General features: G+C 51.5%; 1 protein-coding gene across 4 annotated transcripts in view; it reads right to left on the bottom strand.

Moving 5' to 3' along the window:
* The window catches only part of RASGRF1 (Ras protein specific guanine nucleotide releasing factor 1), a 111,483-nt gene that overhangs the window by 63,875 nt on the left and 23,006 nt on the right, over positions 1-24,602 (bottom strand). For all 4 annotated transcript variants that reach the window (XM_082448555.1, XM_082448556.1, XM_082448554.1 and 1 more), the window contains exons 3-5: positions 17,526-17,673; positions 7,441-7,533; positions 4,635-4,888 (exon numbers count right to left, since the gene is read on the bottom strand). In XM_082448555.1, the coding sequence (XP_082304681.1) occupies positions 4,635-4,888; positions 7,441-7,533; positions 17,526-17,673 (495 nt within the window). The remainder of the gene's footprint in view (positions 1-4,634; positions 4,889-7,440; positions 7,534-17,525; positions 17,674-24,602) is intronic.

The following is a 24,602-nucleotide window of genomic DNA, read 5'->3' as shown; positions in this document are numbered from 1 at the left end:
CCTAAAATATTTACTATCTGACCCTTGACAGAAGAAGTTTGCTGATCCCTAGTCTATGTGAATGCTACCCCTGAATTGTGCAGCGCACAGCCGGGCAACTATATTCTATGGCCCTGCACACTTATAATCCAGCAGGGAATCTATACACAGAAGAATTCATTATTTAAGTGCAATGAATGCTACAAAAGGGGCAGCATGGGGGCCCTGGAAGCACACAACCAGGGAACGTAAGCCAACGGTGACAAGGGGCATGGGGGTGGTCAGGGACATCCAAGGAAAGACATGAAAAAAGAGTAGGAGACAGCTGTCATAAGGAAAATAGGAAGGACAGTAGGGTGGGAAGAATTCTAGGGAGAGGAAGCGACTTGTCTGCTTTGGGAAGTGCTCATTTTTCCTGGTTCCCTTCTTGAGCCCAGAAAGGAGTGTGACTTGCCCAAGGCTGGTCCTAGGTCCACAGGGCTTGGCCAGTGGAGGGCAGAGCCAGGCCTCTTCACTCCAGCCTCACCCTGTGCCTCCTCACTCCCCAGCCCATGCAGACAAGACGAATTGATGGCAGCACACGCCCCCACTGAGCCTCATCATTCTTCTCAGCCCAGGACTCCAGGCAAGCGCTGCCAGTCAATCAGAGCGGGCATCAAGATAGGAACCATCTGTCCCCCACGCGGGATGCCTCTCATCACGGGGCAATGCCTGTGGTTCCCAGCACACGTTGCTGGGCATGGTTTTTATTAAAGGGAAATAGCCCAAGAGTATATGATCGTTGTTTCGGGTAAACAAAACCTGGTGCACATGTTTACTTCAAAGATTCCCCCCGCAGCCTTCGAGAAGCACACAATTAACCCCCTCCCCAGCTCTGCAGCATCCTCCGTGAATCTGCCAACCTGGAGACAGGCCTCTCTCTTCTCAAGGACTTCTTTTAAAGAGCTCCAGCAAATGAAATCACCAAATTAGCATCAGGTGTCTAATGTGGCTGTACATTTCAGCCTAAATGCAAATCCAGGGGAAAGCTATGTGCAGAAATCCTTCCAGTGAGTGGGCTGGCAGCCTCCGCCCTTGACCTGTGACAAATACAGACTCTGTGCTGTGGTCCGAGGCAGGGAGACCTGGAAGGTTCATGTCCCGGATCTGGCCTCCACAGCACCTACACAGTAAGAGGGAAGGCTGGGCTCACATACAATCGAAAGTTCTCGACGGTGCAGGCGTGGGCAGGAGCACGTGCTGAGACCTGCACTGTGGCGAGCAGGCATGGGGGTAGGGAGGATGGGGGTCGGGGAAGATTCCAGCCCATTATTTAACAGGGCAGCAGTGGGGAAGCACAGGCCTTCACATCAAACAGAACTGGGTTAAAATCACAGCCCACCCGAACCCTGAGCACACCCCGTCACCTCTCTGATCTCTGGTGCCAGCCTCATGGGGCGTCTCTGAGGATTGGAAATTACGTAGGCCAAGTGCTTACAGAGAGCCTGGCACCAAGCAGGCCCCACAAAGCACCATCTTAATGTGGTGAGTGTAGTCCAAAACAGTCATGCCAAGTGCTGTGCAGGGTTGCTATACAGTTAATGAAAAAATAATTTCAGCTGTTCTTTGTGCTCACAAAAAGCACAGAGGTTAAGCCAGTGAAGCTTGTACTCTTATGTACCCAGTGGATCATATAGTGAGGGGTGAATGATTAGAAGGCAGTCATTTTCTAGCTCTTCCTGCCCCGCCCTGGGCCCCCGGGGGTGGGGGAAGGAAAGAATTCCCGCCTGCTCCGGATTGAGAACAGGGGCCAGGGGGTGGAGAGAAGCCAGTCACATCAGATTGGCATCCATTGATAGGATCATTGGTTCTTCTTACTTAATATTGTAAGAAAATATAGTAAAACATATTTGATTAATTTTCAATGTTGAACCAACCTTGCATTCCTAGGATAAATTCCACTTGGTCATGATGTATTATCCTTTTTATATATTTCTGGATTCGATTTTATAATATTTTGCATCTATGACCATGAGCGATATGGGTCTGTAGCGTTCTTTCCTCACAATGTCTTTTTCTGATTTCGGTATTAGAGTAATGCTGGCCTCACAGAATGAGTTGGGAAGTGTTCCCTCCACATTAGATTTGAATTCAGTTTCTCACAGGGTGCATCATAGTGAAGCTTTCTTGTTGTAAGAACGTCTAGCTCTTATGAGCACTTGGGCTATGCTGGGCTCTGTACTAGATGCTTTACATGAGCTCTCATTTGATGCTCCAACACCTACAAGAGGCAGGTCCCATTCCCTGGTCAGTGTTTCCAAGGACCGCTAGAGTCCATATTCTGGAGGCCTTAACGATTGATCAGGCTGGGGCTATTTTGACCAGGATCAATGAGACTGCTAAGATGGGAAACAGTCAACCTTGGGCACATTGTGGAAAAGGAGAAACAGGCCTTGCAGGGGCCTGGAAGGACACCAGCAAGAGAGGGGACTTTCTTCCCTCCTGTTTATTCTCAGTTAAAGGCATCTGATCTGATCCATGCAGTGATTAACAGACAAAAATATAAAACCATGTTGTGATTTGCTTCAAACAACTTTTGAACACATTCTGTGAGTTGGTATGAATACTCTTAACCAAAGATTACAGGTGAAAAGAATTCCACTGAATGCAGTGGAACAAAATTATGCAAAGATTAAATAAATACAAAAGGACACCTTTATCTCTTAGTGGTTATGATAAACGGTCACCAAGAGTTTGCAACTGTGGCCTAAAATGCAAGGAGAGCACAAACAACCTAGAACTATAACAATGCTTCCTGAAGTATTTCTCAAGTAGGGCTGTGGCCGAGCCCCCAATACAGGCAGTCCCCTGCGGTTGTCTCAAGCCTCTCATTGCCGGGTGCTCTGGGACCTGCAAATGTGTTGGAAATGCAATCCCTATGCTCTACTCCAGACCTACAGATTGAGAAGCTAGGGGTGGGGCCCAGCACTCACATTTGAGAAGCTGTGACTCCAGCTGAGCTGTCCGGAGTTTATTCAGGAAGAAACAAGTTCTTCACACTTTTCAGCCAAATTCCAGGTCATTGAGTTTAAAAGACCCAATTGTAGTTTCTGGAGAAAATCTTACCTGATTTCACAACACAATAATACCTATTTTCTTTGTTTTAATAAAGAAATCAAAGCATTTATTTACTCTCTAAAAACTGTGTTCGAAATGTATATTAAAAAGCAACCTTGTAAGGCCCAGTGATTCAGTTTCTAGAAGGTCTAATGAGGCTAAAAGCCTCCCTCCTCCTGCTCCCCACCCCCACCATGTCCCCATACTCCGACACCTCATCCACATCCATGGGGTCAGCATCCCAATGTCCCTGTCCTTGTCCTTCTCCCAGGGACTTTCAGCATCTCCAGCTCAACCTCTCAGAATCAGACCCACGTCCACTGCCTCTACCCCATCTCCTTCCGGGTGTCCCACAGGTCCCTAAACTCGTCACAGCACACTGGCAGGTAAAGGAGTAGAGCAGGGCACAGAGAAGGTGACCCTGGGTCCCAAACACCTCTGCAGAGGGCTTGGATGAGGGCCAGCTGTAATTAGTGAAATGACTGAATGATGGATACTTTAAAAGAAATGCAGCTGAATGAACAACCTGGAGCACATAGTGATTTACTTTAATTCCTGGATGAGAATCATTTGTAAATAGCACTCTGTTGACATGTTTTCATATTTGGTGCTTTTACCTAGTTTACCCAATTTTAATGCCTACCAAAAAGCCCATTTAAACCATTTCCTAAGACTTTTAAAAAGAGGTTGACAGCAGAAGGGCAGCCATCAGCTCAGCCTTCTCAGGTAACACAAACCCCATACGAATGGCCAGAGTCACCATTTGGGAAAAGTAACTGCTTTCATAAGATATGTGGGTCGTGTGATACAGAGCCCAACTCTAAGGAGACTCAGAATTCTAAAAATTTAGACCTGGCTTCTAGATCGTTATGACGATGATATTAAGGTAGAAGAATGGAACCCATTTGGCTTTTTGTAGCTTGATTTATAACTTGTAAACATTTAAACCAGGGTTTCTCAACCTTGGCACGATTATTTCTGGTGGAAGAATTCTCTGCTGTGGGAGACTGCTCTGGGCACGGTAGGATGTTTAGCAGTATCCCTGACTTCCACCCACTAGATGCCAGTCGCAAACCCTCCCCTGCAGCCCCGCCAAGTTTTGACAATCAAAAATGTCTCCCATGTATACACTAATATGTATAAAATGGATAACTAATAAGAACCTGCTATATAAAAAAATAAATAAAATAAAATTCAAAAATTCAGAAAAAAAATTGCCTCCCAGGGATTGCCAGCCATTGATCCTACTTGATCCTTCTGAAGCAAAAAGTAAATTAAAAAAAACAAAAAAATGTCTCCCAGCATTGCCCCAGTTGAACCACTAGTTTAGACATATACTACGTGGGCCTCTATTTGTATTCCTGCCTGTAATAGCTGGGGCACTGGCTTCTCGTCATGGGACCTCGGGCAGCTTCCTTCCTCTCTGGGCCTCAGTTTCCTCCTCTGCACTTGGCGGGCACTAGTCAAAGGCTCGTGTCCAAGTTCAGTGCCGGCCAGGCTCCCTCTTCCCGCCTCGGCCAAGGGCTCCGGGAGGGGGCGCTGAGCTTCAGGGTGCTCACCTGTTCAGGAAGATGCTGCTGACATCGTCGTGCGTGATGGGAGGCTTCTTGGAGCTGGCGGCCATCCGCAGCGGGCGCAGGAAGTTGTTGACAAGGATGTGCAGCTGCTGCACGTACTCGGCCTCGGCCTCCAGCATGCTGAACACCACCTGGTTCCTCTTCCGCATGCTGTCGGCGTGCGGCGACCGGATGTAGTCCTGGATGATGGTCTTCCACTTGCGCCGGCACAGCCAGCCCCGCAGGAAGCTCTGCACCTGGGCGCCGAGACCAGCGGGAGAGTCTCCCGTTAGCCACAGCTGCTCTGGTCCTTCCAGGCTGTGAGTGCCCCAAGGGCAGGGGCCAAGGCCCTGTTGTCCCCCATGCCGGGCACGTAGGGAAAAGAGCTGAGGCAAAGATCAGGCCTGGTGCTTCTGCCTGCATGGTGCCGGGCAAGCCCTGTGGTTCCTCTAAGCCCGTTTCCCGTCTGTGCCATGGGGCTAATGAGATGACGGCTGGACTCTAAGTGAGGTCCCTGCAAGGGAGCATCGGCATCTCCCGAGAACTTGTTAGAAATGCAAATCCCCAGGCCCTGCCCCCGCCCTCTGCATTTAAACCAGATCCCCCAGGTTGCTTTGGCAGCGTTCTCTGAAGGAGGAAAAGTGTGGCCCCGAGTCCCCATCACGGGAGGGGGCTTGAGCATAGAGGGTTGCCAGGCTGTGCTGGGCATGGCTCACACCGCTTCTTGCCTAATGACTGGCCTGAAAGCCCAGAAGTTTCAATGAAAGCTCGTCTGGATAGAGGGCGATTATCAAATTCAGTGCGGCAAATTAGTTAATCTCATGCTTGGGCCTCATCAGCGCCCGCCTGGAGCCTCTCCTCTACCTCCGCGGGGAAATGAACACAGACACTTGACTTGCCTGACTCGGAGTTGGGCTGCTTGGCCTGGCCTCGTTCTGGCAGGAACTTGGGAAGGGCCTTGACTCACAGACACAGAGAACTGTTTTAAGATACGCACGCTTCCAATCAAGGCACCATGTAGCTCCTCACCATTCCTGCTGCTGAGCTGTGTGCAAGCTCAGGGGCTGCACAGGGAGGGCCCCAGGGCCCCAGGAGCAAGGGTGCTGGGCGGTGCTGGGGTGGGGGCACCTGGAGATCCAGGGGCCGCCTGCCAAGGCACTCATCAAAATATTATCAGCTGCAAAGGGCACTGGCCATGCACAGCAGGTGCAACCATCCGGGTGCAGACCTTTGGCCAGGGACGTCTGCCCTGGGGAGGAGAGGCCTGGCCTCAGCAAGACAGATCTCCTTGAAGAGAGGAAGCTTTTCTGGATAAAGGAGGGCCTTGCTCTGAGGCCCCAGGAGGGTGAAAACAAAAGGAGGGAGGTGCATTTCAGGTGGTACTTAACAAAATGTTCCAACCAGAATGGCTTTGCAAAATGGGCCGGGAAGCCCAGTGGGGCCATGGCAGAGAAGGAAGGCCAGCGCATCCCTGCCTGGGTGGGGCTTGGTTCAGATCCCAGGTGGCACTGGTGGCAAATCCCAATGTCCATGGGGGCCTGGCAGGTCCTATAGATCCTGAAGCCGGCTGGGTGGGCACTAATGGAGCAGCACCTGGCCTGGGGCCAGCAGTCACTGTGTGCAGGAGGTGGGCCCGGGGCTGCAAGACCTTCTGCTTTTCCAAGAGATCGTGTGTCGCAGTGACCAAGGATGTGGGCTCTGGAGCTTGGTGGCCAAGGTTTAAATGTCACTCTGCAAATACTTAGCTGTGTGACCTGGGGAAGTCACTTTGCCTTTCTGTGCCTCAGCAACCCATGTGAAACGCAGATAATAATAAAACCTCAGAGGGCTTTTAGTTAGGAACAGATTAATCTACATAAATCTCCTAGAATAGTGTCTGGCACATGGAAAGTGCGTAATGAATGTTAGCTCTTCCTATTTTTGAGAAGCCAGAAATACATATTTTTATGTGAAATGTTTAGCTTTTAAAGCACTGGCAACAAATTAAAAAGGGAAAAAAAAAACACCGTGTGGGCTAAGAACCCCAAACATGCTGGTAGGCTGAACTTGGCCTGTGGGATGCCAGTTTGCAGTTTTCTGGTCTGGATGGCGCTGGTGTCCTTTTACGCTCTCAACAAGGAGGATTTTTTGGTTTCGTGTGTTTTTCTTAGGGTGAGTCAGGCTCCCCTGCTTCAAGTCTGGCAAGCTGCAAACACAGACCATACTCTTCCCCTCCACACCCCCCTCCATGGGGGGGCCCACGGTGTTGGTCAGTATCCCTGCCACTGGGCAGCTTTCTGATACCTTCTGAGATGTCTCTCCTAGCCTCTAATAGTGTAAAACCAGTGGGGCCAGCTAAGGGGTGTCACAGAGGCCGGCTCCCATGCTGACCTCTGCCGGGGATGAAAGGGGGACGTGTTTGCAGGAGAGTAGCTGGGGGGAGGGTGGGCATGCAGGGCTGTGACAGTGGACATGTGGCCTGGGGTATCATTGAGGCTGCCCAGCGTTGTGAGGAAAGCTCTCGGCTCTGAGTCTCACAGCCTGGGTTCCTGCCCTGGCTCTATCCACTCTTTCATCTCTTGGAGCCTCAGTTCTCCTATCTATCAAATGGGCTGAACCACCCTACCTCACAGAGACAACCAGAAGACATGGCTCGACGAGGTGCTGGTCAGGGGTGAGGGGCTGTTGATTCTGCCTTTGGGGCGGAGGTGGGAGTGGTACGCCTGAGAGCAGTGGGACAGTAGGTGGACACTGCAGACCCTGGGCTGTGCCAGGGGGCTCTCTAAAGAGGACCAGGGCAGCTTTGCCAGCCCCGAGAGATGGTACAGACCTTCTTGATTTTCTTGATGTCACTGTCTTCGTCGTTGGGGGTGACAGTCTGGGTGGACTGGATGCGCTCATTGTCCTTGAGCAGGGATGCGATCTGCAACGGAAACACAGGTCAGCTGCAGGGGGCGAGCGGCGCCAGCCGGCGGAAGCCCCACCCCTCCGGCTGCCCCCAGGCGTGGTGTGGTGAGTGAGCGCCCCGCCACGTGCTCCCCAAGGACCAGTGGTACTGCAGCTCGTGTCCTTTGCTCTGTGTGAGGTTTCGAGCCAGACGTCGGTGAGTGAGCACTGGACCAGGAGCCCGTCCACCTGGGTCCGGGGCAGCTGGGCTCTGATTCCGAGTGACCCTGGGCGAGGCACTCTCTGGGCTGCAGGCAACCCATTTGTAATCTGGGAGCTTTGGTCCAAATCTGTGATTCTCTTCCTTATTCCCTAAAGCATCAGTCCCTTTACTTTCAAATTTTTATTGTGGTGAAATATATATAACATAAAATTTACCATTTTGGGGGCTTCCCTGGTGGCGCAGTGGTTGAGAATCTGCCTGCCAATGCAGGGGACACAGGTTCAAGCCCTGGTCTGGGAAGATCCCACATGCCGCGGAGCAACTAGGCCCGTGAGCCACAATTACTGAGCCTGCGCGTCTGGAGCCTGTGCTCCGCAACAAGAGAGGCCGCGATAGTTAGAGGCCCGCGCACCGCGATGAAGAGTGGTCCCCGCTTGCCACAACTAGAGAAAGCCCTCGCACAGAAACGAAGACCCAGCACAGCCATAAATAAATTAAAAAAATAAATTAAAAAAATTTTTACCATTTTAACCAATTTTAAGTGCACAGTTCAGTGGCATCAAGTACATTCACATTGTTGTGCAACCATCACCATCATCCATCTCTGGAACTTTCTCGACTTCCCGAGCTCTGTACTCGTTAAACAATAATGAGTTTAATGAGTTTAATAATGAGTTTAATGACTTCCCTGGCGGTCCAGCGGTTAAGGCTCTGCGTTTCCACTGCAGGGGGTGTGGGTTTGATTCCTGGTCAGGGAACTAAGATCCCGCATGCCGCGCAGTGCGGCCAAAACAAAACAAAACACACTAACTCCCCATCCCCCCTCCCTCAGCCCCTGGCACCCGCCCTTCTACTTTCTTTCTCTATGAATTTGACTCCTCTAGGGACCTCGCCTCAGTGGAATCAGACAGCATTTGTCTTTCTGCGGCTGGCTTATTTCACCAGCATAACATCCTCAAGGTTCACCCATGTCATAGCATGTGTCAGACTTTCCTTCCTTTTTAAGGCCGAGTAATATCCATTGTTATGTACAGACCCCATGTTGCCATCCATTCATCCGTCGATGGGCACTTGGGTAGTCCCTTTATTTTTTTCAAACAAAACCGTCCTGGAACCCCAGCAGGACTTCAGATGAAAGCACTGCTGGCTTGGCTGTCCCGTCCTGGGACAACCCTGAAGCACTTCTTTGACTTGGAGCCCTCTTTGGAGCACAACCTGGAAACTGCTGGCCTAGAAAAATGGAACAGCCCTTGAAACGAACGTTTGAGCTGATCTAAGAATCTCCATTTGCCAGATTTCGGGATCAGAGAGGCTGGCCCAGCTGCAAGAACAAAACCAACAGGGTGGTGACCAGGAGAAGGGGCACCTTTAGCCATACCGTGGCCAGGGCCTCTGGCACTGCTCAGGTGGACGGGCCTGTGGTGTAGCCCCCGGGTGGGTTCCTTCCTGCCACCCCCGAGTCCGCAAGTCTCTGCTGGGGTTTCTCCACCAAGGCTCCCACGGCCTGCGGACTTGCCCGGGAAAATGCAGGCAATGCCTATTTATTCCATCGCGGCGGCTGTGAGCTCTGTGGGCGAAGGACCACCCCGTTTCATTCATTCCTGGGCTCCTGGTGCTTAGCATTCGGCTGGCACTCAACATATATTTGTTGGCTACCTAAGTCAGTAAATTAAAGAAGGATCAGAGCAGGGACCTCCCTGGCAGTCCAGTGGTTAGGACTCCACGCTTCCACTGCAGGGGCATGAGTTCCATCCCTGGTCAGGAAGACACTGCAGTCATCAAGCCCCGTACATCTCAAGACAGCGGCCCAGGGGAGTCCACAAACACTGCCACAAAGCCAGAGCCCCTCGCGCCTCTTCAGAGCACGGGGCTTTGTCCCCTCAAGGCCACTTGCTGAACTGCAGAATGAATGGGCTCTCACAGTTGAACGAATTGAGCACTTTGAAAGCAAAACGGAAGTTACCGCTCTCCACTTGCGGGTTGCTAAAATTACCCTGGCCTGTGCTTGGAGAGCGGCTGAAAATATCTGAGAAATATTCAGCACCGACAAGGACTTTTCCTTTTTCTCTCCTCCCCCCCACCTTTTCTTTCCATTCTCTGGGAACATCTGCACATTAAAATAAAGGCTGATTCTTTGATCTGTATTCTAAAGGCCTAAGGAATGAACACACACACACACACGCACACACACACACACACACACACACACACAGAGGCAGGCTACTGGAGAGCTCAGAGATGCAGGGATGCCCAGTCAATGCCCACCTTTGGTCTGATGTTGTCACCTCCTTGCCAGTCTGCTTTCTTTGCCAGTTTTGAGATTTGCACACGGAAACCTTTTTTTTCTTTTGGATGGCAGTGTGTGTGTGTGTGTGTGTGTGTGTGTGTGGTCTGTATTTAAAACTGGCGCTTGTCTCAGAGAGAGGCATTCCAGGACATCTACTCAGCAGGGACCAGGGCAAAAAATAGATGCAATTAGGTCAGGTACTATGCTACGTGCACAGGCAGTGCCAGCAGCCTTGGAGTCTTTGTTTAAGGATCAGGCCTGGTGGGCAAAGCTCTAGAGGGTTGTGAGCCTGGGGACCCTGCAGAAGTCTTGGGCTACAGCCCATCCCTGCCAGGAGCCAGTGTCAGGTGAGCTCATGGAGGCAGCCTTTCTCTTACCCTGGCAGGTCTCTTCTGGAGATGGATTTGCCTTGGACCCTGGTTTGCTTGCTGGACGTTCAGGGTCTGCTCAGCTGACCCTTGTCAATGAAGGCCATGCAGAGTGGGGACTTTGGTTCACTCCCAACTTGCCAGCTAGGGTCCAGCTCCGGCTGTCTGACCTGGCTCAAAGCCTGCTGTCTCCGCTGGCCCCCACCCATGGTCTGGCCTCCTTGACCCATCAGAGGAAAACCCTGTTTGCCACACCCCTTTGAGGCATAGCGCATGGGCTTCTGCCCCATCCTACTCCCCTCTCTGGAGACAGTGTCTTTCATCCAGAATGCATTTCGTCAGTGCAGTCATTGATAGTGGAATTAATCCAGGTTCTTTCCTTTTTGTTAGCCTCCGAGGTTTTACTAAAGATCTCTGTAGCTCTTGCTTTTCCTGCAGATCTCTGTAGTTCTTGCCATGCAGCTCAGTTCTTTCTCCCTCCTTCTTGATCTCTTCTGGCCTCCTCCAAGCCCAGTGGGTGCCCATCTCTGTCTGCCTTTGTGCCAACACCGCCACTGGATCCTGATGCAGTCTTTGGGTTGGGTACTGGTGAGACACAGCTCGCCACTGGCTAAGGTGGATGAGTCAGATCCCTTCCCGGGAAGAGCTTCCAGCCTGAGAAGGGGGTCAGACCCCCAGAGAGGCAATTTATAATCAGACAAGGAGAGGCCAGAAGCGACGTATGTTCCTACTGCAATGGGAAGGTCTCACCATGAAAGCGGCAAGGGCTACCTGGAAGGGGTGTTTTTTTTTTTTTTTTTTTAAACAATGGTTTCATGCGCAGTGATGGGGGGCCTCTGTGTTTTGTTTTGTTTTGTTTTTTAAATTTATTTATGGCTGTGTTGGGTCTTCGTTTCTGTGCGAGGGCTTTCTCCAGTTGCGGCAAGCGGGGGCCACTCTTCATTGCGGTGCGCGGGCCTCTCACTATCGCGGCCTCTCTTGTTGCGGAGCACAGGCTCCAGACGCGCGGGCTCAGCAACTGTGGCTCACAGGCCCAACCGCTCCGCGGCACGGGGGATCCTCCCAGACCAGGGCTCGAACCCGCGTCCCCTGCATTGGCAGGCAGACTCTCAACCACTGCGCCACCAGGGAAGCCCTTGGAAGGGGTTTTGAAGGACAAAGAGGAGCCCAACAGGTGGGCTACAGGATGGAGGGAATTTGAGAGGGGGTGTGTGAACAAAGAGGTATGACAGGGTGTTGTGTGCCAGGGTGGCGGCGAGGAGGATGGCAAGGGGGAGATGGGAAGCGGGACTCAAGGCATGCAGGGTGGGCCCTGGGGAGGGGCTGCAGGGGAGGGGTCACGGCCGTCCTTTCTTACTTCTCCCAGAGTAGTCCCCTCACTGACCTAGTTTATAAAGTGGGGTACCATGTTGAAGTTTGTTTGCAAAACCGATCCCATGGCTAATTTTTTTTAAATGTTTTTAGTTCTTTTATTTATTTATTTATTTTATTTCTTTTTGGCTCTGTTGGGTCTTCATTGCTGCACGTGGGCTTTCTCTAGTTGTGGCTAGCAGGGGCTACTCTTTGTTGCAGTACGTGGGCTTCTCATTGCGGTGGCTTCTCTCATTGCAGAGCACGGGCTCTAGAGCACAGGCTCAGTAGTTGTGGCACAAAGGCTCAGCTGCTCCACAGCATGTGGGATCTTCCCAGACTGGGGCTCGAACCTGTGTCCCCTGCATCGGCAGGCAGATTCTCAACCACTGCGCCACCAGGGAAGCCCTAAATTTTTATTTAAACCCTGAACTAAAGATCTTTTCCGTTTCTTCCAGTGTCAGCCTCCCAGGATCCTGAGTGCTTCCAAGCCAATAAAATATTACGACTGCCTCTAAACTCCTATTTTGCCCTTTAGGGCCTGTCTTCACTCTCCAAATTTACTTCCCATCATAAATGGGAGGAAAATAGCTATTAAAACAATGAAATGGGGGAATTCCCTGGCGGTCCAGTGGTTAGGACTCAGCATTTCCACTGCAGGGGTCGCTGATTCTGTCCCTGGTCGGGGAACTAAGATCCTGCAAGCCGCACAAAGCAGCCAAAAAAAAAAACCAACCAACCAACCAACAAACAAAACAATGAAATGGTCCAAACTGAGCATTCTAGAGGTGGGGGGGGGGGTGATTCTTCTCAGAGGTAGACATTCCCTTTGTTTTAGATGGTCCTTAGAGCCTTTGGGTTATGACAGATGAAGCCTAATAGGGTTGTTTAGATGGGAGAAAAGAGACTAAGACAGAGGTGGGTAGTTACGCCTGGTAAAGCTTTCTGCAGACTTTTGTTTGGATGCAATCTCCTGTTACTTCCAGGGCTAGGGGTGGGGGCTACAGGGTTGGGAGTAGAAACAGGGCTGGATTCCTGGATGTGTGACCCATGCAGAGCTCCAGGCTTAGAAGGGACCAACGCTTGCTTTAAGGCTCTGCTGCTGCTGCTTTGAGATTCTTAAGGGCCCTGCATTTTCATTTTGCACCAGGTCCTGCACATTATGAAAAAAGATGTAGACAATGGTATACTGGTAAATGCTTAATGACCAGCTCCCTGAAAGAAAACCTCTGACTGGTAGCACCTGCCAGTTTCCATGGTGTGGGCATTCCTACCTCAGCCCATTTGAAGCTACCAAACGTTGAATAACTAGCTTGCAAAGTTCTTGAAAACGTAACAATTGGTTCTTGCAAAGGTGATAGGAGCCTGCTCCACACAGCACTGGATGCAAGGTGAGGGTCTTGGTAGATAAAGAGATTATGAAGGGCACCACCACCAACGAAATGGCACGTGGGAGTACGAGGAGAAGTTGGTGGGAAATCCTTGTAGCAGGAAAAGGCTAGGTGACATGAGGGCAGGGGCGGCTTCCATTCATTTTTAAGCTGTTTTCTGTTTCAGTGATGGACCCCCCTCTCTATTATAGCTAAACCTTTTGGAAAATCTGTTACACACAACAGCCTGTGTCAAGGGACTTGGGAACTGAAGGAGGAGCCACGGTTGGGTAGTCACCAGGGCTTTCGTGGATATGCTGCTTCTCCTCCTTGGACACGGCAGGATGGTATCTCCCAGTCCCCTCAAGTCGGGCCTGGTCACGTGACTTGCTTTGCCCAATGAAACGTGAGCAGAGGTGTCACATCATCTGCTTGGTTCCTTTCCCCTGCCATGTGACTGGTGAATTTCCTGACGGTGGGAGCCCCGTCAGACTGTGTCCCTGACTCTGAGTGAGGACGCTGTGGAGCAGAACCCACCATGGACACAAAGTGTGAGTGAGAAAGCAACCTTTGTTGTTTCCAGCCACTAAGACCCTGGGGTTGTTTGTTACTGCAGCATCGCCTAGCTCCTTCTGACAGATACATGTAGTGACCGCCCAAGGAGCAAAGAGCAGTACAGTAAAAATAGCTGCCTTGGGAAGTGAGGCGATACATCAGGAGAGTAGAATTTGAAAGCAAGAGGTGGGCAGGAAAAGGTAAGGCCCCTGGGGAATCCTCAGGAATAAGAGGGATGGGGGCTTGAGGATTTTATTTGGCTATCAGAGAAAAGGTAGAGTGCTTGGGGCCATCCAGGTGACAGTCATTCCCTAACATTCACCTTTTATCAGGCCCGTCTCCTCAACAGGGAAGGAGTAAGTTGTGGGGCAGGCACAGGCCAAGGATCTGGAGCCTGGAGATCCAAGTTTGAGTCTGGACTCCAGTGCTTGAAGTGACCTTGGAGTGACCTTGGGTAAGTCCCTTCTTCTTTTTTAAAAAAATATTTATTTATTTATTTACTTATTTTGGTTGCGCTGGGTCTTAGTTGCGGCATGCAGGATCTTTTAGTTGCGGCATGTGGACTTCTTAGTTGTGGCATGCATGCAGGATCCAGCTCCCCAACCAGGGATCGAACCTGGGCCCCCTGCACTGGGAGCTCAGAGTCTTACCCACTGGACCACCGGGGAAGTCCCCCCTTCTTCTTCTATGGACCTCAGCGTCTTCAGACCCCTCCCAGCTCAGACATTCTAAGACCTTCTGTCTTTGTCACTGTGGTCACTCATCACTCACTCGGCTTCTCCTGCCTACCTGACGGCCTACTTCTTGGGAAATGGGCTCTGTTTCCACCTTCCTGGAGCTCACCCAGAGCAAACAGGTGCCCTCTGCCCTGCAGGATGTGTGTGTGTGTGTGTGTGTGTGTGTGTGTGTGTGTGTGTGTGTGTGTGTGTGTGTGTGTGTGTGTGTGTGTGTGTGTTGGTGGGGGGGTACAGCCAGAAAGCTTTACTAAGCTGGCCTTTCTTTCAAAGTCTTTTTAAGAAAATCTTTTTCCCTGGAAGGTAATGCACTCAGTTGGAAGCATTGCTCCAAATTCCCACCAAATGGGCCTCTGCTGCCACTCTGACACACACACACACGCACACACACACACATATGTAATCACTCACAACTGACCTGCTTTCTGCTCCCCAGCACCAAACAGGGTTCTGCCCTTTGTACCCCCCCCTTCTCTGGCCTACAGACCCCTGAAAGGGTTTTAAGGTTGTATGCAACATGAACCCACACCTGTGGCTGTAAAATGACTCACTTCCTGCTTGGGTTCACACTGCAAGCCCTATTATAGCACCGACCACACTCTACCACAATCAGACCGTAAGGGTAGAAGCTTCCATATCATTAATGTCTACCACAGAGCCAGTGTCCATTTATTCATCAAGGCATTACTGAGCACTTACTATATGCCAGGCAAAGTGGGTGACAAAGGACTCACCCTGTCCTCAGGGAGTTTCCACCAGCCCGGTGGGGGACAGACACGTGTGGCACTGGCTCTGCTGTTCCACGCTGACTGTGGGCAAGTGGTGGGAGCAGGGGGCAGGGAGCACACGCCTGGCTAGGCCAGGAGTCCCCAGAAGGAGGCATTTGAGCTTGGGAGAATTTCAGCAGGCAGGGAAGTATGCGGGTGACAAGAGCATTCCAACCAGGAGACCAGAATGTGCAAAGGCCAAGGGGTGCACAGCTCACTGCTATGGAGCACTAGCTGGAGCCCCGAGTGGGTGGAGGGGAGGAGCCTGGGGAAGAGGACGAGGCAGTGGTCAGGTGATTAGGGCATTTAGCGCATGAGTGAGTGAATGAATGAATGACTCCTGGACACCTTTGATCACAAAGCTAATAACCTGGTCTTGGGACCAGACCTCTTCCCTGCTCCCCGACAGGGGCTCAGCTTGGATTCAGGGATGTGTGTTGGGCTAGGATAGATCCCAGAATGAACCAGGTGGTTTAGAGATGGGACGAGCCCCCATCCTGGGAGCCATGTGGGAAGAGGCTACAAGCGGAGGGGAGAGCCTGGCAGGCAGACAGGCAGACCTGGCTTCCAGTCCCAGCTCTCACACCTCCCAGGTGAGTGAGCTTGGGCAGGTGACTTGAGCTCTCTGAGCCTGGCCCCTTGTTCGATCCTATCAGGGTGGTTGTAGGGACTAAGGAAGCACCTCTGAAGGTGCCTAGTGTGGGGCTGGGGGGAAGGGCACTGAATCTGAAGTTTTTACTGAATCTGGAGTTCCAAGTTGACGTTACTGTGAGTTCAGAGCTTCACAGCTGCGTGACAAGGTGGAACTGGTGACTTCAGATCTTTGAGCATCCGAGGCAGAGCTGGCTTCATGGGTGGGTGACGGGGGTCCTGTGTTGAGAAGGCCAGGTGCTTGGGCCTGCAAGCTCAGCAGTTGCTGTCTTGAAATTCTTAAGAATCTTCTCTTTGAATTTGCGTTTTGTAGGTGACGTCTGCTGGGACCATGGGGCACACCCCAGGGGCTTGGAGCCTCAGTTCATGCGTGTTCCTGTCTCCCTGCCTATTCCTTATATCCCGGCACCCTGGGACCCAGGCCTCTGCAACCCTCTGTCTGCCTGGCAACGGGTCAAGTCAGCCCAGCAGACGCATCTCACTGTCCGCCTCCGCCCTCTGCAGGGCCTGGTGTAGGTACAGAGAAGGTGGGTCTTGTGCATACCCGTGGTGTCACAGGGCAGGGCAAGGAGACAACTGTCCTGCCTGGGCTGGTAGTGCCTGGTGCATTAGGTGGGTGACTTGGCAAGGATCCCTTGCCCACCTGAATCTAGGTACTGAGTGCATCATGGCGCAGAGGTTAGGGGAGTTGGCGGTTGAAGTCATGGATGGCCTGTCCACTATGGGTGGAGGCCATGGCGAGTGGGAAGGGGAGACTGACTTCCCCCACCCTGGCCGGGGCCTTGCATTTTCACCTTGCATCGGGCCCTGCAAATTATGCAGCTAACTCCGATTGCAGGGATCTGTGTTTTCATATTCTCCTCCTCAGCTCAGTCACAGACCTTGGGTAAGGTGGCCAGATGGTTCTGAGCGCGCTGGTGATGTGAGGGGGTGAGAGGCGATCAGATCATTGTGAGGTGGCGTGGACAGCTGGTAAGGGGTGTCTAAGGGCTGAAAGCCAGCGCTTCCCAAGCTTTAATGTATTGGGTTGGCCAAAGAGTTTGTTCGGGATTTTCTGCTGCTGTTACAGAAAAACCTAAACGAACTCTTTGGCCAACCCATAAATGAGAATCTCCTGGGATGTGGTTAAAATTCAGATTCTGATTTGGGAGATCTGGGTGGGGCCTTAGGTTCTGCATTTCTAATGGGCTGCTGTTTCATGGACCACACTTTGAGGAGTGAAGTTCTAGATGGCTTAACCTAGCAACGGCTCAGCCTCCGGACAGCCGTGACAGGCAGAGGGAAGGGACTGCCTTGGAGCTGAGCCCGAGCCACAATCTAAGGACCTACCAGCCACCCTCTGGCCCTACCCTCACCCCCTCCGCCCATGTGGCTGTCAGCAGAGTAACCAGGAACTCACCCATAAATGATCTCACTTGATCCTCACAACCTTGTCAGCCAGGGAGAAACAGCCTGTTTTAAGGATGGAGGTGCAGAGAGGCTGGAGGACTTGCTCCAGGTTGCAGTTGGTAAGTGGCATAGGTGGGCTTCGAACCCAGATCTGACCCCAGGACCTTCCCACTCTGCCAGCATCACTGATTTTAAGTTTGGAGGCTGACACAACCGTGGCTGGAGCGGGTCTCTCTTGCCCATCACGTGCCTCCCTGACACTGCGGGAGCCCGGGTTTGAGGTCTGAGGCCCGGGCCCCCCGCCAGCCTCCTCCACGCCCCGGGTGGTCAGTCACCTCTGCCTTCAGCCGCTCAATCTCAATCTCCCCATCCTCGATCTGCTGCCGCAGCTGCTTGGCCACCGTCTTCTCAGTCTCCACGATCTGCAGCAGGTGCAAGTACTTCTGCATCAATGCCTCGTGCTCCGTGGCCAGGGTCCGGTAGCTGTGGACAGAGGAACACGGCAGGTAAGCCACGGCCTCCTGGTCCCCTGGAGATCCAACCGGAAGTGGGGCTCCCCACAGACTGCACTTAGGAGAAGGTCCTGACTCCCAGACACAGCGCCCGAGGCCTTAACCTGGCTGCTGCGCTGCTACTGATCGCTCTGGCCCCTTCCCCAGCTCCCAGCTCACACTCTGACATCTGGTTCCTCCACCTGGTCTTGCTCTCACCTTGCCCGACCGCCCTCACCCTCTGGGCCTTTGTGCAGATAGATCTTCTGTCTGAAACATGCCTCCTCCCTCCTCTCCCTGGGCTAGCTCCATCCTCTTTCCCAGAGTAGGTCCCAGTTGAAATGTCATTTCCAAGAAGTCTTCCCTCCCCACCCCGGACTGTGTAGGGTGTTCCTGCAGTACTCCCGGGCTGCTATTACCATGGCGCTGGCCAGACTAATTGGGGGTGTTCAGTTACTTCTGTTCCCCCAGGAGACCCTGCCTTCTCTGATGGCAGGGACTATGCCTGTGCTGCTTACTGCTGTCTGCCCAGGGCCTAGCCTAGTGAACATTTGTTGCACGGATGCACCTGAGTGAATGGACGACACACAGAGGAGAGTCAGGCACATACATTTCACTGGCTGGGAGACATCTGAAGAATCTGTGCAGTACACCTGTGTGCCAACTCATGCACCAAAGGCTGTTAGTGCTGTAGGACTCAGAAGAGGGGCCGGGCCAGCAGCAAGGACCTGTAATCAGGGAAGACTTCCTGGAGGTGGAGCTCTCTCTCCCACCAGAATCGGAATCTAGGCCTTCAGACTCCAAACCCAGTGCTCTGGGCACATGCCCATCCAAGGGCAGCCTCGGGTGGAAGGCCTGTGCTGGAGGTAATTAGCAGTGGGGTTGGATGGTTAGGTGGGGCCAGATCAGAGAGTACCCCAAAGGATCAGAGGGTAGAAGAAGTGGCCCCAGCCTTTGTGTAAATGAACATGCCTCAGACTTGCAAAGCATCACGATGAGGGGGAGGGCAGGAAGGTGGGACTCGGAAGATGAGCTGGGCCAGGGGGCTGCCAAAGGTCACAGGCCTGGCTTCTCCCTGATACCCACAGCAACTGCATTTGAAGGTGTCAGAGCTGGGGAGAAACCCGATTCTATAAATGGCGTCCAGTCTCAGAGGGCAGAGAAGCTGTGAAAGGGAATCCCACCATTCCAGGGAGGGGTGCCCACCTAGGCAGGGGCAGGAGACTTGAAAGGCACAGATTTGGAGGGCAGGCTTATTGGTCTCTGGGAGTGTCTGCAACGAAGTTTGGGGGCCGAGGTCTCCAGTCCCCCCTCTCCCTGGCCCCCACCTTTCCTCTTCCTTTTTGCTTCAGCCCAGGACCACCTCCTAAGCCCAGGACCACCAGATAGGATCTCATAAGATTCCCCTCTGCCCGCATCCTTGGCTCCTCCTTGCGCTCACCCTTGTCTTCCTTCCTGTGTCCCCCTCTCAGCAGCGGGCAGCCCCCCGTTTCCCACCTTCCAACCTCAGCGGGGGCCTTGAAACATTTCTGGTGTCCCTGCCAGCTCCCCACCCACCCCAGAGCTTCGGCCCCCTTCAACCTCATTCCTCACCACCCCCCGGTCCTCTGCAGGCGGTCCTGCTCTGACATCACAGCCTGCATGATGTGCGATGCTGTTCCGTCACTTCCCGCCAGCCCCACGGCACGCCCACCCTCATCCTGCCTCAAGGGCAGCATCCCTGCTCGGACCTAATCTGCCTGGCTCAGCCCCAGCTCCCACACCCACTAGCTGAGGGACCTTGGATAGGTCACTCAGCCTCTCTGTGCCTCAGTTTGCTCATCCATACAATGGGGATGATGGCAGTCCACACCCTGCAGAGTTGCCGTGAGGATGAAATCTGTGGACACACATGAAGCTTTGTGCGGTGTGCCAGCGCTGTGGTAACTACCGTCTCCCTCCCCTCCACATCCTTAGCCCCTGACCCCTCCTCAGGATTTCTGTGCATCAGATTCTGCCTAACAGCTCCACTGGCTCTTTCTCCTCAGCCTATGCGAAGCCTCAAGTCACTCCCCACTTAGGATGAGGACGTGCCCTCGCGCTCCCCCACCCTCCCCTGAATTCCTGCCCCTCTTTTCCACCTTCAAGGTGAGGTTTGTTGGAAGAGCGACCGCACTCATCATCCCCATGGTCCCTCTTCCCCTTCACCCCTCAGCCCTCGGCGGGCTGGCGTTTGGCCTCAGCACCCACAGGAACTGGGTCCCTCTCTGGGGTCACCAACTATCTCCCACTTAAATTGAGGGGACACTTTTCAGTCTGGAATCTACTGACATGACCTTCCAGGTACCCTGGATGTGGCTAGTCAGGGGGGTGCAAGTTTAGGGACACTGGCTTTTGTCACAGACTCAGAAGCTGTGTTATACAAGTTAAGTCCCTGTGACCCTCATGGCAAAATGGGACAATGATAGCTTCCCTACAAACCCCCAGGTTTGAGGTGAGGAGGCCAGGAGGCCGAGGGTGGGAAACAGCTTTGCTCTACGAAAGGGGCTGTGTAGCAAAGTGGTAGGCAGTGGTCCCCTGATGGTGTCAGAGAAGGAGGCTGCCCAGCTGTGCCCTGAAGGTGGGACGGTGCGGCAGGGCAGGGCTGGCGACAGCCCAGCAGGAGGATGGCAGGAGCAGAGGGCGGGCAGCGGACCTGGAGCATGTGCCTGAAGAAAAAACCTGATCCAAAAATCAAAGCTTCATGCTTCTCTCCCACCCACTTCTAAAGATACATAACAAGCTATAAGGGAGAATTCTTCGGTCTGCAATACTACTTGGTTAAAATGAGGATTTTTGTGCATCTCTTATTATAATGAATTTAAACCAGAATTATCAGGTTTTAATGTTTTCCCAACTTCCCAAGAGGCTTAATTGTCTTTACTTGCAAAGGAACTTCAACTGAGAGCATGAAGGAATCCATTTTCACACCACCTCATCTCTCCTTGCTCCACGGGTGTGAGCCTTCAGTAGCTTGTTTTTAGCGATGGCACTCGCCCTGGTGCTTCAAAACGGGAAGCCAGAGTCTCATCTGCAGGACAATTTGGTCTGTTTGCACCTCCCTTTCTTCCCTTCACTGGCCCTCTCTGCCTGCCTCCCTCCCTCCCCACTCCGCCTCCCCCGTTCTCCCTTCTTCTCCTTCCCCTCCCCCCTCTCATCAATACAGATTTATTGAGCACCTCTTTGTGCAGCACTATCTTTTTTTTTTTTTAATTTTTATTGAGTATAGTTGCTTTACAACGCTGTGTTAGTTTCTTGCTAAACAGCAAAGTGAATCAGCTATACGTATACATATATCCCCACTTTTTTAGAGTTCCTTCCCATTTAGGTCACCACAGAGAATTGAGTAGAGTTCCCTGTGCTACACAGCAGGTCCTCATTAGTTATCTATTTTATACGTAGTATCAATAGTGTATATGTGTGAATCCCAATCTCCCGGTTCTTCCCACCACCCCTTCTCCCCTTGGTATCCATACATTCGTTCTCTACGTCTGTCTCTATTTCTGCCTTGCGAATAGGTTCATTTGTACCATTTTTCTAGATTCCACATATATGCGTTCATATATTTGTTTTTCTCTGTCTGACCTACTTCACTCTGTATGACAGTCTCTAGGTCCATCCACATCTCTGTGCAGCACTGTCTTTATAGATGCACAGATTCGCAGAGCTGGAAGGATACTCAGGAATCACGAAAGGCCAACTGCCTCATTTTATAAATAAAGAAACTGAGGCCCAGAGAGGGGAAGTGAGTTGCCCCCCAAATAACAGTCAAGGAGCGTCAAAGCTGGAGCAGGAATCAGGCTCCAGTCCCTGAAGAGGCAGGTCTATGCTCTCCCACATGGCTGTCTGGTTCGCATCTAGCTCTCCTCACTGAGATGCAGACCATAAGCCACACTCGGTGTTACATTTTATACATTGCTGTACATACACATACCACAGAGGCATCCCAGAATACTAGACTATTATGCATACGGTGGGAGAGTACATTGTGTCTCTATACCTATTCATACACTATAGTGCTTATTTGTGTATATACCATGTATCTACTATGTATATGTAAATAAAAACTAAATTAGGTACATGCAAACATACCTACTACTCAGTATTGCTGTGGAAGAGAGCTGGTCTCTCCCTTGACACACACACACAGGCACATACTCTCACGATGTACACGATCTGAGGTTAAATAACGCTCAGAACCTATAGTCTGTCCTTTGGTCACACAGCCGGCTGCCTAGGGAAGAGCCTGTGGCTTCTGTTGGCCCAGGAGGTGCCTGACAAGCCGAACCTGAGCCAGACTGGCTGGTGACAACTATTCTAGGGAAGGGGACTCTGTTTCCCTTATTGGTGACCATCACTGGGACCCCCGTCCCAGCCCTAGGCCCAAAGGAGGACATTCCTCTGAGGCCAGTGGGTTGACTCAGACCCCTGGGCTTGACCAGGGAAGACAAACCTTGTCCAGCTGGCACGTCCCCCTGGCTTCCTAAAGGATGGTGAGTACCGAGGGGTTTCTGTTCAAAGGTAGGTGGTGTCACTCTGCCCAATGGCTCCTCTTCTGGGGAAGAGCAGGTGTTTGGTTTGAGTTGCATCTACCTTACTTGGGAGTCACAGAGACCCAGACTGGGAGCCAGGATCTGGGGCACCCCAACTTCTACTCAGGAGCCTGCACCCCTGTGTGCCACTGGGTCTCACTGGCTACACCTGTCAAGCGGGCCTGAAGGGACCACCACACACTGGGTGGCCATCAGGAGCAAATACACTGTGTGAAAGAGCTTCACAGACTCTAGAGGACTGTGCAGTGGACACAGGTACCCTCAGATGTGAACATTCGCTGTCAGGCAGGCTTGGCAGCACTTATGTCAAACACATGATTAGGATTTCAATGGGCTACTTGGAACCAATCTCCAGTTCAGTGAGTTGCTTAAAGAATCATTGTCCTCTCTCCGTGGCAGACAGAATTCTAAGATAGCCCCAAGATTTCCTGCCCTGGTTTGGAAGCCCTACATAATCTCTGAGATGATGAATATGACCGGTTTTATTCTTCTTACTAGGCTATACTATACGGCATAGCTGACTTTAACATAGGGAGATTCTCTAGGTGGGCCTGACCCAATCACATGAGCCTTGGAAAATGGAGAGTTTTCTCTGGCTGGTTACAGAAGGGGAGGTCGGAGATTTGGGGCTGGAGAAGGGTTTGGTGAGCCATTGTTGGCTTAAGGATGGCGGGGACCACAGAGCAAGGAAGGCAGGACCTCGTGGAGCTGAGAGCCATCCCTAGCTGACGGCTGGCAGGGAAACAGGGACGCCAGTCCTACAAGGAACTGACTCTTGCCAACGACAGGAGTGAGCTTGGAAGCAGAGATTTCTCCAGAACCTCGAGGTAAGAGCCCAGCTTGACTGACTCCTTGATTTCAGCCCATGGGCCTCTGTGCAGAGACCACAGCCGAGCCCAGACTTCCGACCTACAAAACTGAGCAATGGGCATGGTTTTAAGCTGCTAAGTTTGTGGGGTTTTTTTTTCGGCTGCACCACATAGCATGTGGGATTTTAGTTCCCTGACCAGGGACCAAACCCAAGCCTCCTACAGTGGGAGCGTGGAGTCTTAACCACTGGACCACCAGGGAAGTCCCTTAAGCTGCTAAGTTTGTGATCATTTGTTCTGCAGCAGTAGAGAACTAAAACACTCTAATAGATAGAATTTATTTTAAAAATTTGAGGATTAATGCCCATATAATGGAAAGCACAGAACTTAAATATACAGTTTGATCCAGGTAGATAAATGCATACACCCTAATCGAGATAAAGAAAATTCCCATCACCCAGGGAGTTCCCTCGTGCCCCTTCCCTGTCAATCCCCACCCCACAAGCAACTACTGTTTGGATTTCTATCACCACAGTTGAGTTCTGCCTGTTTTAGAATTTCATATAACAGGAATCAGGCAGCATGTACTATTTTGTGTCTGGCTCTTTTTACTCAGCCTATCGACTTTGAAATTCATCCGTTTTGTTACATATTTATATATATATATATATTTTAATAGATCTTTATTGGAGTATAATTGCTTCACAATACTGTGTTGGTTTCTGTTGTGCACCAAAGTGAACCAGCCATATGCATACATATGTCCCCATATCCCCTCCCTCTTGAGCCTCCCTCCCATCAGGTTCCTTTTTATTACTGAGCGGTATTCCATCGCATGGATGTATCAAGGTTCCTTTCTACATCTGTCTGTTGATAGACACCTTGGTTATTTCTAGTTTTGGGACTAGTGTGCAAAAAGCTTCTAAGGACATTTGCATACACGATTTTTTGTAGATGTTTTTCGTTTCTCTTAGATAAATACTGAGAAGTGTAACTGCTGGGTCACAGAGTAGGTGTATGTTTCACTTTTAAAGGAAATGCCTAACAATTTTTCAAAGTGGTTGAACCACTTTATGCTCCACCAGCATCATGTGATTTACGGTTACTCCACCCCCTCTCCAATATTTGCTACTGTCAGTCTTTTTCAATTCAGCCCTTGTAGATTCTACAGGTAGCGGTATCTCATTGTCTCTAGAAAATTTTGGTATGAATTGATTTTCGAAGTCAATGTAGTCCTGGTTATCCAGAATATATACCAAATTAGAATTCTATAATACCTCAGCACTTACAAAGCCCCGTCACATAAATAATTTCATTTGGTTCTCAGAACAACCCTGCTATTGCTTCTAGTTTAGTGCTGGGAGCCTGAGGTCCAACTGCTTTCCCTGAATCTGGGTTCTCCCTGCTTGATTCCATTCTCCACAATGCCAGCAATTTCCACTCCAAATCATAGCTCTGATCATGTTACTCCCCTGCTGTAAGACCTTCGATGGCTTCCCGCTGTTCCCAGAGGAAAGCGCAAACGTCTCAGCTGGGTATTC

Source organism: Balaenoptera physalus (genome assembly GCF_965194825.1).
Source record: "Balaenoptera physalus genome assembly, chromosome: 2".
NCBI lineage: Eukaryota > Metazoa > Chordata > Mammalia > Artiodactyla > Balaenopteridae > Balaenoptera > Balaenoptera physalus.
This window is presented reverse-complemented; position numbering and strand designations above follow the sequence as displayed.